Here is a 13,349-nt window from a genome sequence, read left to right as displayed (position 1 = left end):
CTACAGCATTGTGCTATGTAGCACATAAAAACCTGACGGAAACTGTCTCACACACTTAATAATTTAAGTTACTCGTTGTAGCAGAGGCAAGGAAATATCTTTTTGAACGATGGCTTTTGAGCATTCCCAGCCAGGTGTCTAAAAGGAATAACAAATTCTTCAGCTGCAAAAAGTTCTGTGTTGAGGAATTCTGTTTCTCAAGCTTTTTCTCACTGGCTTTGTTTAAGGCTACTACAACATTAGTAACTAAAGTCATTAAAATGTTTAAACTTTACAGGACAGTGAAATTATTATTAGTGACAAAAAGACAGATGTTTCAGAGACCTTCTGGAATCCAACTTCAGAGATCAAACAGCGCAGATTAACAAGATACACAGTGAAATTTGATGAACAAGATGACTTTGAGTCAGAGAAGTAAGTTGATGAAATATTAGCTCCTGTTCTGTTAGTTGTTTTTGAATGATGACTTTTGAGCATTCCCAGCCAGGGGCCTAAAAGGAATAACACATTCATACATGCTGATGGACAAATAAAATATGGAAGGGAGCGTGGTCTGTTGTTAAAGTATAGCTTTTGGTCAAAGTGATCTAGATTTCCATTCTGATTTTTTTCCTGAGAACTTATTTTTATGAACCTGAGCAAGTCACTTACCTTCATTGTGCTTAACAATCCCAGTCTGTAAAATGGAGAGAAATAACCTTTAAATGCAAGATTTACAGAAGTTCCATTGAAGGAAAACTTGAACAAAATAAATCTGACAAACACTGCAGTAAATAGTAACTTTATAATTGCTCATCAATGTCATTTTACTTCTGTCAAAGCAATATTTGTAGTTATTTCTGTCATTCTGATTTTGATTCTTCCACCCTTATTACATTTAATTTTCTAGGCTTTGGCAACAAGTGACCCGAGCTATAAACAACAAAGATCAGACAGAAGCAACTAATGAGAAATGTATTCTGGAGGATGCTCAGAGAAAGGCTGCCAAAGAGAGGAAACTGAAGGGTGAAGGATGGACCTGCAAACTCTTTGAACAGGATTTAATCACAGGAGATTGGCACTACAAATACGCAGAGTGAGTAGGGGACTATTTTGTGTACAGCTTAAACTACTGTTCATTTGTTATGTAGAGTAAACTTGTTTTATAGCTTTTATGATTGAAAACATGAAAATGTGGATGAGTCCACACTAGTCCAAGTGGTATTGAGTGGTCTTAAATCTCTGTTTACCTCAAGCCATATCCACACCACAATAAACTGAATGTGTAAACTTTCATGGGATTGGCTCTGGATATGGTTAGTCTCTACAGAGGGCATGGCTGATGCTCAGTTAAGTAATTGTAGCAGATAATGGTAATTTGCTACCAGTAGAGGAGTGGATTGGGTTTTTTTTCCCTTCTTTCAGCTATTTCAGCATGCTTTTTTGAAAAATGAATGAGTGGCCCAAACTGCCTGTGTGACTAGTTTAGCTGGTGTCATCTTCCTAGTTCTTTTATGGAGTATGACATCCTGGCATGCATTACTTTTTGCTGTTGGGTGTATTCTGTGGGCTTTGTTGTCTGGACATTTGCCTTCCTAAGCAACAGGGGAATAGCCATCTGGATTTTCCTAGCATAGCCTGATACAGTTATGTAGCAGGTAGACTTACAAATATAGCTGTGATAACAAAAAAAAACCTTATTACTGGTAAAGGTGACTAACATTGACATGCTACAAAAACACAGTTGCGCTACATAAGGATCCACACAGCTCTAGTCTCTTAACAGCTCTGCCACAAGCCCACTGTTAAAGGCTCATAGTGGAAATGTAACTGCACGTATTCAAACAAATATGAAACTTGAGTCCAGTCTTGTCACTAATCCACATCTTCAACTGCCACTGACTGCCAGGGAGCTCAGCAAGTAACAGTGACCAGTATAGTGATCACAGGATCAGCATGCAGAGTCTATTCCTGTTTATCACACGAAGTATTAATTTCTGTTAAAAAGGGGGGCAAAGTAAATATCCAGGGATATCACACCCAGTAAGAATGCAATAGCCCTGAAGCAAATCTTTTATCTAGCTTTTGTGCCGATAGTTGGTTCCAGAACTTTATTCTATTCTACATTGCAAATTTGCACATCTGACAAAAATACCCTTAAAATAGTCTGTTCACCATATAAACGAGTGTTTTTCCTTATCTTTCTCTTTCAAAGAGACGAAGTAACAAGATTTTTCTTCCCCAGTTAGAGAATATGGTATGTTTATGTAACGTGTCAGGAACTCTTTACATATCTCAGTCTTAGGTGCTAGTATAATAAAAATGCCATCAAAATTGAGTGGTGCTCTGGCTGGCATTCTCCATAACCAGGGGAGGGATTCACTTGTGCATAGAGACATTTTGTCTTTTGGTGTATTAATACCTCCAAGTCATGGCTGAAACATATCAGCAGGGTAATATGAGTAAGCTTACATCACTTATTGTGACGCCCCCATGCTGCCCCGCGGCGTTTGCCCTGAGGGCTCGCAATAGTCCTTGAGTCTCGAGCTCCCTTGGTCAGTCTTATTCGCGTTCTCGTCTTCGGTTTCCCCCCCACAACAAGGCAGGAGGAGAAGGGGGGCCCGGGCCCGCCCACTCTCACGGGCCCCAGCCCAGGGCCCTAAGGGTTCTGGTCCAAGCGACCCGAACCCGGCTGACAGGGTACGACCCCTTAACTCGTCAGCCCACCAGTCATCCCTGACTCTGCCCTGGGCTGCTTCCTTCCCCTTCTGCTCCCGAGCTCACCAACTCGCTGCGGTCCGGGGTATCCGTAAGCCGGGGGGGTGGTCCGCTGCCTCGACGTTGCTCCTCTGGCCGGTGGGGTGCTGTGCGGTGGGGTGCTACGCTGCGCTGCTCTGCTCTGCACTGCGCTGCCCCCCACCCGCGGTCTGCACCCCCTCTCTGGGGCCGCGGGGCCATTTTGAAGTTGGCGCCGGGGTTGCGGCCCCGGCGTCCTGCGCCGTCCCCGCCCCTCACGCCGGGGCGTCTGCCCGTTGCCGAGGCAACGGGGGCCTGGTCTCCGGGGCGCCCGGATGACGTCCTCCGGTGCGCCGGAGGCCGACGCGTTCCCCGCCGCCGCCGAACACCGCGGACAGCGGCGGGGGGCGCTCAGCCTCCCGCTGTACAGGGCGGCTGGGACGGGGCTCTCCGCCACGGGCGGGGCCACCCCGTCACACTTATGTTTGTTCTATACTTAACTTGTAGGGAGTTGTGAATCTTTTGTTTTTCACACGAGTATCTTTCACTTCCAAGTATTGGTTTTAAAGCTTTCCTCAGCTTAACAGGAAAATGAAAATGCCTCTGAATTATCACACATTAGCACAGTGTTTTGTTTTTTATTTCTCTGTAGAACCAGACCATGGGATCCACTGAATGATATGATACAGTTTGAAAAAGATGGTGCCATCCAAACAAAAGTCAGGCATCGGACACCAATGGTACACTTTGGCTTTATAGTTGTTCTCAATAAACAGCAAGTTCAGACACTTGTAGATGTCAAGTTATAAATCTAGAATTCATCAGAGCATCTGCCTAGTTCTTCACCTGTGTCTGAGAGGTGTAGTCCTGTCAGCCCCTTATCGCCCACTGTCCTGCTGTTTGATAAGCAGGAAAAGTGACAAAATTGGATAGGTATTGAAAGTTAAATTACTTTAATGTCACTTACAAAAACATCCATACTTGTTTTAATAATCTAATGGAAACCCTCCAAAGCTTAGGATATCATTTTCATACATTAATTCAGGCTTCTTTTATTGTATTTGACATGCAGTTGTTTGGTTCTCTGCAGATAGTATTAATTATGTGAATTGCAGGTTAGTGTTCCAAAAATAAAACGAAAACCAACCAGTCAGTCGAAGAAAGAATGTGGATTCTCCTCTCCAGAACCTGATAACCAGGACTCCTCTGGAAGTGAAGGTAGGATAAGTGGCATCTATGCAGAAATTTCATTGTTTTTTCTGTTTTATTAGATAGAGTACTGCTACAGTACAGTCATGCACTAACTTTCCTAGTCTTTATTATCCCAGGACAGGTGTGATATGAAATAACTATTGTGATATGATAAGTTGCAGTACTAATGCAATACTGTGTGTCTTTACAGAAGGACAAAAATATGCATAGCACAAGAAATGGAATTAATAGTGAGATCTGAAACTCTCCTACTTTGATAGACATAGTGATGTAATTTAAGTAGGCTTCATTACTTTATATAGTTAATACATATTACAAGCACAGTAATTGTATCATCAAAAGGATTAGTCTCTTTTCAGAACGCAATTCTTTAAATATATAGCTCAGTAGATTTATATAAGAATGTGTGTAAAGAATTGTTAGCACTGTTAAGAATAAAAGTTTTTAAATTATTAACTAAAAAAGACTTAACACTTCAGTTATGGGCTTCCTGTGATATGTCTGGAACAAAGCTGTTACCAGCACCTCAAATTGGATAACTTTACCTAATTGTGTGTTGTAAATAATTTTATTGTAGATTAAAAGGAGTTTAGATTTGGATAAAATAGTCATTTTAACCTGTTACATCTATCTGGTTATATATCTTCATAGCACAACTACTAAAGCATAATACAAGAATCAGAAAGAAGGGGATAGACCTTGGTGAACTACAAAGTGCCATTGAATCTATAAAGGAAACACAAGAAGACATTAAGAGGTAGTATTAGATATTTTAAAACATATCAGGCTTGTTCTGTTTAAAATGAGGTAGGAATATAAACATTCTTTAATTTTCATTTCACTGCTTTAAAATATAAATACATCAATACAGAACCTTGTTTTAAAAATTGACATTTATTATTCTTGTAATTAATTTTGCTTTATATAATATACTCTGGAGTAGTTCAAAGGAATTGATATTCATGAACTAACAAACCTGATTACTTCACCTAGGATTCAGAAACTGGGTAGATACAAGGATTAATGCAAATAAAATCCACGGTATGATTGTCAAAATTATAAGTAGGTTTACTGGAAATAACAGGAATTCCATATATAGCACAATATTGGATATCTGAGTATTTTTTAGTATTTCCATTGTTTTCTAGGATATTTTTTAAGTTTGTATCATTTCCACAGATGAACCAGTACAGTGTTGTTCTTGTAATACTGCAGAAAGATTTAGCCTAATTCTTACTATTAACGTATTAACTCTGAAACCGAAGGATGAGTTTTAAATGTCAATATGTTTATTGAAATAACCAGTAGAGAAATAGTTGAGAGAGCTCAGGAGCCCAACTGCACGCATCTCATTGCAGGATTGGGTCTCACATGTCCAAACAAATATTGCATTTTATTTATTTGTTGGACTTGGGTTCAAAACTATTTCAGGAAGGGGAAGGCAGAAGCTCACTGGGGATCTGTAGTTTACTCAGGTAGAAACAAGATGGAGCTGGCCATTAATTTAAGTGGGAAAGGAAAAGCTCAAGGAAGGAGAAAAATGTAACTAACAATACAGTAATACAAGTTGGACCTCCCTGGTCCAGCATCTTTGGGACCTGACCTGTCCCAAGTGAGGGAATTTTCCAGGCCCAGGGAGTGCCCCTGCCACTGGCCTCCCAGGACATTGCCCCCTCCCTCTGGCTGGCTCCATTTCTGCCCTGCTACTACAGGTCTTGGGCCTGCTGCTGCCTGCTAGCTGGGGCTCTCCTGGAAAAGAACTCCAACTGTCACAGCCCCACTTAGGCCCCACTAAGTCAGGATTCCCTGGGGATTGGGCTTGCCAGTCCTGCTTCTCCCCCACCTTGCTGGAGCACCCCAGGGATGGGGCTCACTGGTCCCAGTGATGGACACTGTACTGAACATATCTATTGAACATGAAGGAAAAAGCAATTCTAGACTAGGTGTGTTGCAAAGCAGAAACATACTTGCAGATTTCAAGGCCTTCAACAAATATGAGGTGTTAAGTTGGGGGTCTTGGCATTGTGTATCTAAAGTTCCAATTAACCTTTTCTCCAAAAGCTGACAGAAAATAGCCTCTTGATATTTCATGGTGTTCCTAACAGAAGACAGCTAATATGTAAAACGGTTTAAATCATCCAGATGTCCACTTACGAGTTTCTTTTTATATTTTATAGGGATATTATGGCTCTACGGAATCGTGTTACTTCAAATTCACCACCCCAGGAAAACAATTTCTTGCAGTTTAAGCACTATGTCTTTATTTTTCTCATGGTTCTGCTGCAACTTATCATCAATTTCTTATTCAAATAGAAGCTCTAAACAAAAGACTCTTTGAACAGAATACTTACTGGGACCACATTTTCAGTTGGTTTGGACTTTAAATGATGCAATATTATCTAGAAGAGCCCTGTAGTTAAAACTTAACTTTGCCTCAAATCTTTATGCGCACATGGATCAAGATCTGTTGTATTCTTGCCTAGCCAGTTGAAGTGGGAAATGTGTAAGTGCCAGTACTCTCTTGCTCTTTGTGTATGCCTCTCTCAAACACAACCATAGTCTTGTATCTATATTATCTTATTGGCTGTACTGACAAATTTCAACACAGAAATGTCACACTCAGAATTCAGAAATACGTTCCCCTCTCAGGGAGGACATGTAATTTCTGTTGAAGAGAAATTGATAAAAGAACTGATCTTTTATCATTTAAATTTACCATTTTGTAACAAAATAACCAGACTTGCTATTTTTTGAAACTATGGAGAAAAATGTGGTCCAAACCAAACAAAATAAATACAGTATTAAGCGCCATAAGTAATATGAATTGGCTCAATACAGATGTTAAGGCTTTACCTGAAATCTTTGTGTCTTTAATGCTCTGATTTAATATATGGAGTATTTTAACTCTAGATTAAGGTGGTGATATACAAATAACTATTTTCTTGGTTGACCACATTATAAAAACTCTTACATTATACACAGAATGAATTGTACAACTATACAATACTCATAGAGACTATTTTGTTAATGGCCTACCTGTACTTTCATTATGAACCCATATGTCATAGATCTATAGAATTGCTATTACATTTTTCTCAGTTTACTAAACTTCAATTAAATTGTATGAGTACTTCCAATAAGTTGAAGATAAAGACTATTGCTATCAGATACTTCATTTGGTGTTTCTGTAACTCAGAAAAAATATTATCATGCAAAGTTATGTTTAGTGTTAAGGACTTGATTTTATGCACCCAAATGAAAGGCAGATTAGAACTAAAAGTTGAGTCCTATTGTTAGGTTTCCACTGATAATTTTAATAAGATACGCTGCAACAACCTTTAGCTGATCTAAGAGTAAGATGAAGTCCTAAATATTCATTAAATTCCTCATTATTGCCATATATACACACTGTGAAACTCATCCCTTATTTCACAATTGTGCAAACTAAAAATATAGAAGTTGGATTTGGATTTCAAGTGTGACTTTTATTCTAACTAGAGTTTTGGTCTTAATTTATATATTTGCAAACAATTAATTTTAAGCAAAATGTAGGTGCCAGCATTTACAGAGATATCTTTGCTCCCATTTTGACCCATCTGCACACTTTAAAAGGAGCTCTAGAATCTCCTTTTAACTCCTAGACCTTCCCAGCAGTATCCCCTCTTAAGCTGCGTGGCAGCACAGCTTCAAAGGTGATTAATCAGCCCAGTCCAGTCAGTCAGCTCTGTGCATGGAGCCCTGAGCCTCTGACTGGGTGGGGCTGATAGATCACCTGTGAAGATGTGCGGCTGCGTAGCTTAGAGTTAACACTTTTCCAGGTGTAGATTCTATGAAAGATGGCCATAAGAATGTTTTCCAGGAAGCCCCCTGAAATCTTTGCATGTGGGGAGCAGAGCTCCAGGGCTGCAGAGGTTCTGGGGCAATGCTGTTGCTGATGAAGCAACCTTTCAGAAACATCCTAGCTTCAACAGACCTGAGGGCTATCTAGGTTACACGGTTGGCCTCTCCAGCCTCTAGAATAGCTCATGATTGGAAGACTGCAAAGGTGTTTGAAAGCCACCTTCCCTTGCACTGAAAGTCCCATGGTCCACCAATTTCATTCAATGTTAATGTTAAAGTAAAATTTAATTAGATTTGTGCTTTGTCTAGCCAACTTTTATCTTTCAGTGTCCCTAACTTATAGGTGCCTCCTCTTCCTGTCCCCTTCTCTCTTTCCTTCCACATGAGATAAATTTTACTCTTTAAGCTTAAATTTGATAATTTCCCATCCTCTTAGTCAATGCAGTTTTTGTCTTGAACCACTCTCTACAGAACAATTATTTAACACAACTGTAATGGACAGTAGTATATTACAGAAAGAGCTTTACCCTAAACAGGCAATAATTCAACACAATAAGTCCCCAATACAAATTAAAGTTGGCAGCCATGTGTAAAAAATTAGCAGATATAACACAAAGGGTAGGTTGAAATATGAAAATAGAATGTTGTAATATTGATTTGACATTGTCAGTATTCAATAGAGGTTGTTATTACACTACCTACACAGGCTACATCTAGACTACATTCCTCTTTCAACAGAAGAATGTAAATGAAGGACTTCAAAATTGCAAATGAAGTGCTGATTTGCAAATTTCATGCTTCATTTGCATAATAGATTCTGATCACTTTTTCGAAAAAGGATTTTTCAAAAAAAAATGTGTTCTAGATGCGGTTCTTTCAGGAAAAAAACCTTTTTTGAAAGAACCTGTAAATCCCCCCCCCCCCTCCCCCCCACTCTCCTCCCCAGGCATTAGGGTTCTTTCAAAAAAGGGTTTTGTTTTTTCGAAAGAACCGCGTCTAGACCATGGGGCGAGTTTTCAAAAAATCCTTTTTCAAAAAGGCGATCGGAATTCATTATTCAAATGAAGTGCAAAATTTTGCAAATCAGCGCTTTATTTGCAATTTCAAAGTCCTTCATTTACATTCCTCTGTCAAAAGAGGAATGTAGTCTAGACGGTAGCCATAGAGAGCTCTTTTTTGCAGATCTGTTCCAAGAACTGCAGTGTAGTTGGTATACTCAGATAATTTTTGCTTTATATGACATGGACCCATGATAATACATAGGTAAATGTGAAAGCTAACTAACGCTACTGCCCAAGAATTTAGACAGTAATATTAGATCCCCGTGATACTCCTACAGTTTTTGTGTTGAACTTCATATTTGGTAATAACATATACATTTAAAAGAAATGTTTGGTAAAATGTCCATCTTCCTCAATATTTATTGGGTTTTAACTGTTTTATTCAAGAGCAGTTAGAGAACCCTTTAGAGGTTTATTTTAAATTTGACTTTAATTCAGTATTGATTGTCAAGCATGTATAGAACTGCGAATTTATACTCATGCAGCAAATGTGTAGAGGTCAAAATATTGTCCTCACTAAGGTGACTTGTGTTTTGGTCAATATTAGAATACATGTATGCACACCATATATTCCATAATTGAGATCCTACCCCCTTCAATTCTTACGGTTTGCTCATTTGCATATGCCCATGTAAGATGAAGCTAGACAAAATACCCTTTCTTACATGCGTGATAATTTTTTCCTCTCTCAATACGTTTTAGAGGCTGACTAAGATATAAGAGTTGTTGGTTTAATTCCCGTCCCAAAAGGCAAAGAGTACACTTCATGAAACTTTTTAATGAAAAAGTACAGCAACAGGTCTGCTCTTCATTCTATTTATTACTCATATCCTAAAAAGCACATGCACTGAAAGCCTGATAATTTCTATTTTGCTCTTCTTTGTATGTAGTTCCCCTGTTTGAGCAGAAAAAGGAATTTGCCTGACTTTTTTTTTTAATAGGTTAAGGTTGATGATAGGTTGATTTGTAAAGCCTTTTCTTAATACATAATTAACTTCATATTTAGCCATGATGTGTAAGTTGATCTTGAAATATTCTGTACTAAAGATTCCGTTTTCTGCATATAGTCACAAAAAACCGTGATTGTACAGTTTGCAAATATCAAGGGCAGTTGCCTCCTGCTCGTTTTAATATTTAAAACACAGCACTTGTTTTCTCACTTAATTAGATTCTTTTTTTTTTTTTGTACAGGAAGTAGGAAATATTCAAGAACTGATGGTTGTTTTTTTATTATTTTTAAAATGCACTCTAAGCCTTTAATTTGCCACTTAACTACTTGTAGTTAGGTATAATTGACCTGTAAGAAAGTAAACCTGTTGTGTGAAGAGCTTAATTCCAGCAATAGATAATGTTTCTTGTAATTCATAAGATGGTTACTTTACAAATAGTTTGCATTATTTATAAGGGTACAGCATGTCTTTATTTTTTCCTTTCAGTTTAAATCCTGAAAACTTCATTCTTATTGTCTTGTAAGATGTTTCATGGATTTTACAGTTCAATGTCCTTCTGTGCCTTTGAGAAATTCTTCTTGTCATTTTAATATTGAGATAAAATTTAGATTCGGTGTTTTTGTCTAGCATAACGTGGTGTTGGTTTTTCTTAAAGACCATTATTTCACCATTTTGTTTTCTTTTTGTAAAAAGCATGTGTAACAAGAATGCTGTACTCTTATAAATGCTTGATCATTGTATTTCTTATATATCCTGAACTCTTTGGACATCATTGAAAATAGATATTTCTGAGTATTGTAAACAGTGCCTTCTTGATGGATTTCACACTGTTTTGAGGTTTATAAAAGAAGACTTGTCAAATTTGTGCCATATATACAACTGACCTTTTGTGGGGCTATGTTTTGGAAGACTACCTTTCCCACTTAGATTTTTAAAATCAGATATCACTCTAGAACACCATTCCATTTCTTTCTCTGTTTTCTAGAATTTCCAGTTAGTGACTAATTTGTCTGAACTTTGCTTTTTTGATTTTCTGTACAATGAAGCTGCAGTATTTTGTTTGTGATATTACAGAAATAGCCATAATAAAAACATCACAGACAATTATTTTGGCTTCACTTTGTACTTGACCAAATTTAATTGATAAATTAACTGATACAAAGAAAAATTGGGGAAAACAGACATTTTCAAGGACACAAAGAACAACAAAGCACCCAACTCCTGTTCGTGTCTCTTAAAAATATTCCCCTTAAAACATTATTCTTTTTAATTTAGTTAGTCATTTTGTACACACTACAAACCAAAGGTATATTCAACTGCATGGGGAAAGTACTCTTTAAAATATATAGCTTGCCACTCTTACCTAATTCTGTTTTTCTCTAGTTTCAGAACTTCCGATAACTCAGACTAGCACATTTTTATTCACTTTTTATTATGTTACATATTGTTTGAATTTTTGTACTGTTACATTTTTTTAGAAAATTGAAAATGGACTGTTATACAAAAGCTGTATAGGACCAGTGTTTCATTAATCCAGTTAACAGAATATGTAAAGAGCCAGATCCCGTGACAAAAATGAATGTGAATGTATGTAGTAAAATATTTATATAGGAAAAATCCTTTACTCCTGTATGGCTTTTGATTTTGCCATATATCATGTTAAAATTGCATTAGTATAGAACAAGTTATTTAAAAATGCTACATGTAATATGATAAGAACCACTATGAATTCTGTAAAAAGATCCAGAAGTTGACCATATTGCATGCCTATATGTACATCTGAGTTCAACGTTTTGTTAAATGGCCATCTGTAAATTAAAGCACTACCACTGGTCAATAGTTTTGTATGACTATTGAATAGAATAAAGAGATGTGATCAATAGCATAAGCACAGCATGCTGAGTCATGTTTGTGCGTCTGACACCTCTGTATTTTAAGCAGATGGTGGAAATGGTTTTGAGAGCAACACTTCATATTGTTTACAGAAGCATTTATCCCTGAGTTTCCATTGTTCTTTACTTAGTTTCTATTTCTGATTTCTGATTACAGATTTAGTATTTGGTCACCCTATGGCAGAGGTGGGCAAACTGTGTCCCATGCATCTGGCCCAAAGGACCTTTTAATCAGGACCTCGAGCTCCTGCTGAGGAACAGGGTTGGGAACTTGCCTTACTCCACTCAGCACAACTCCTAAAAGCAGGGCCAGCCGGGAACTCCACACACTGCCCCTGCCCCAAGCTCCAGCTCTGCAGCTTCCATTGACAGAGTGTTGCTTGCAGCCAGGGTAGCATGCAGATCTGCAGGGCCCTGCCTCTGGGTATGTCTACGCTACAGAGTTTTTCTGGCGAACAGCCATTTTTCCAGAAAACTACACTTACATCCACACTGCAATTGTGTTCTTTTGATAGGGGTTTTTCCAACAATGGTAAACCTCTTTTTACAAGAAAGAAGGCTTTTTCCTGAAAGAGCTTTTTCAGAAAAAGGCGTGTGTGGATGGGGGAAGAGTGGTGTTTTTTGAAAGAAGAGGCCTCCAGGAAAAAGCACAGGGGCCCTGGTGGCCACTCTGTCCACAGTAATCGCAACTTAAATGCGAGATAGTGTCCACATTGATTGGATGCTATCTTTTGAAAAAGCAGATCGCTTTTTCGATGCGCTTTTGCTATGTGGACAAACTCTTTTGAAAAGTTTTTTCAGAAGATCTCTTCCACACAAGCTTCTTCTGAAGGAAGCCTGAAGTCTAGACATAGCCTCTGTGTGAGAGCTCGGGGTGGGGGGAGGCGGGATGAGATACCGCTCCAGGAACCACTTCAGATGAGCACTGCCCAGATACTGCACCACTGATCCCCCTCCTGCACTATAAACCCATCATCCCAAACCCCAGCATTCCCTGTAAGCTGAGAGCATGGGCAGCTGCCCAGGAGAGATTTAAATGCCACCCAGCTGATTAGCAGAGTGCCCACAGCCAGCAGCATGTGTTTATACTGTTGGTGCATGTCCCCAACCCCTTGCCCAAGCTGTGATCTCCCTCCCATCCCCCAAACTCCTTCATCCTAGTCTGGAGTACCCTCCTGCACCTCTAAACTATCATTCTCAGCCCCATGCCAGAGTCTGCAGCCTCAGCCAAAGCCCTCATCCTCTCCCCCAACATGTGCACTCCAGCTGGCCCTCCACAGAGTTTTCATACTGAGCTGTGGCCTTCAAACCAAAAACCCTTCTCATGTGGCATCTATTCTAGGTGTTATGTAGGTAAGAGTATTACAAAATGAAGCCTCTGTAAAGAGACGTCTGGCAATTTAACTTGTACTGTTTATCTGTTCTGGTGCTATGATATCATGATCTCATTTTGATTAAAATTTCCTCAGGGGTTGTGTCTTGGCACTTTAAGTAATTGGACCAAATATTACAGATTATGTGGTAGGTTCTTTGTGGTGGTTTTCTTCATTTGGTGTTAAAGGTTACTATTAAGATGTTGCAGTCATTTTTGTCATTTTTTTAAAAAAAGCAATTAATTGCAACATTAAAAAATAGTTGCAATTAGTTTTAATTGCACTGTTAATTACAGGATACCAATT

General features: G+C 38.7%; 1 protein-coding gene across 7 annotated transcripts in view; it reads left to right on the top strand.

Annotated features, from left to right (window-relative positions):
• OSBPL8 (oxysterol binding protein like 8) overlaps positions 1-11,615 on the top strand; it is a 157,837-nt gene extending 146,222 nt beyond the window's left edge. For all 7 annotated transcript variants that reach the window (XM_075932114.1, XM_075932119.1, XM_075932151.1 and 4 more), the window contains 6 exons: positions 278-414; positions 890-1,075; positions 3,368-3,455; positions 3,831-3,933; positions 4,579-4,684; positions 6,105-11,615. In XM_075932114.1, the coding sequence (XP_075788229.1) occupies positions 278-414; positions 890-1,075; positions 3,368-3,455; positions 3,831-3,933; positions 4,579-4,684; positions 6,105-6,240 (756 nt within the window). In that variant the 3' untranslated portion in view covers positions 6,241-11,615. The remainder of the gene's footprint in view (positions 1-277; positions 415-889; positions 1,076-3,367; positions 3,456-3,830; positions 3,934-4,578; positions 4,685-6,104) is intronic.
• The last annotated feature ends 1,734 nt before the right edge of the window (positions 11,616-13,349 follow it).

The sequence above is a fragment of the Pelodiscus sinensis genome, chromosome 1 (genome assembly GCF_049634645.1).
Source record: "Pelodiscus sinensis isolate JC-2024 chromosome 1, ASM4963464v1, whole genome shotgun sequence".
NCBI classification, from domain to species: domain Eukaryota; kingdom Metazoa; phylum Chordata; order Testudines; family Trionychidae; genus Pelodiscus; species Pelodiscus sinensis.
The sequence above is the reverse complement of the archived record's forward strand: the minus strand, read 5'-3'. Positions and strand labels throughout refer to the sequence as shown.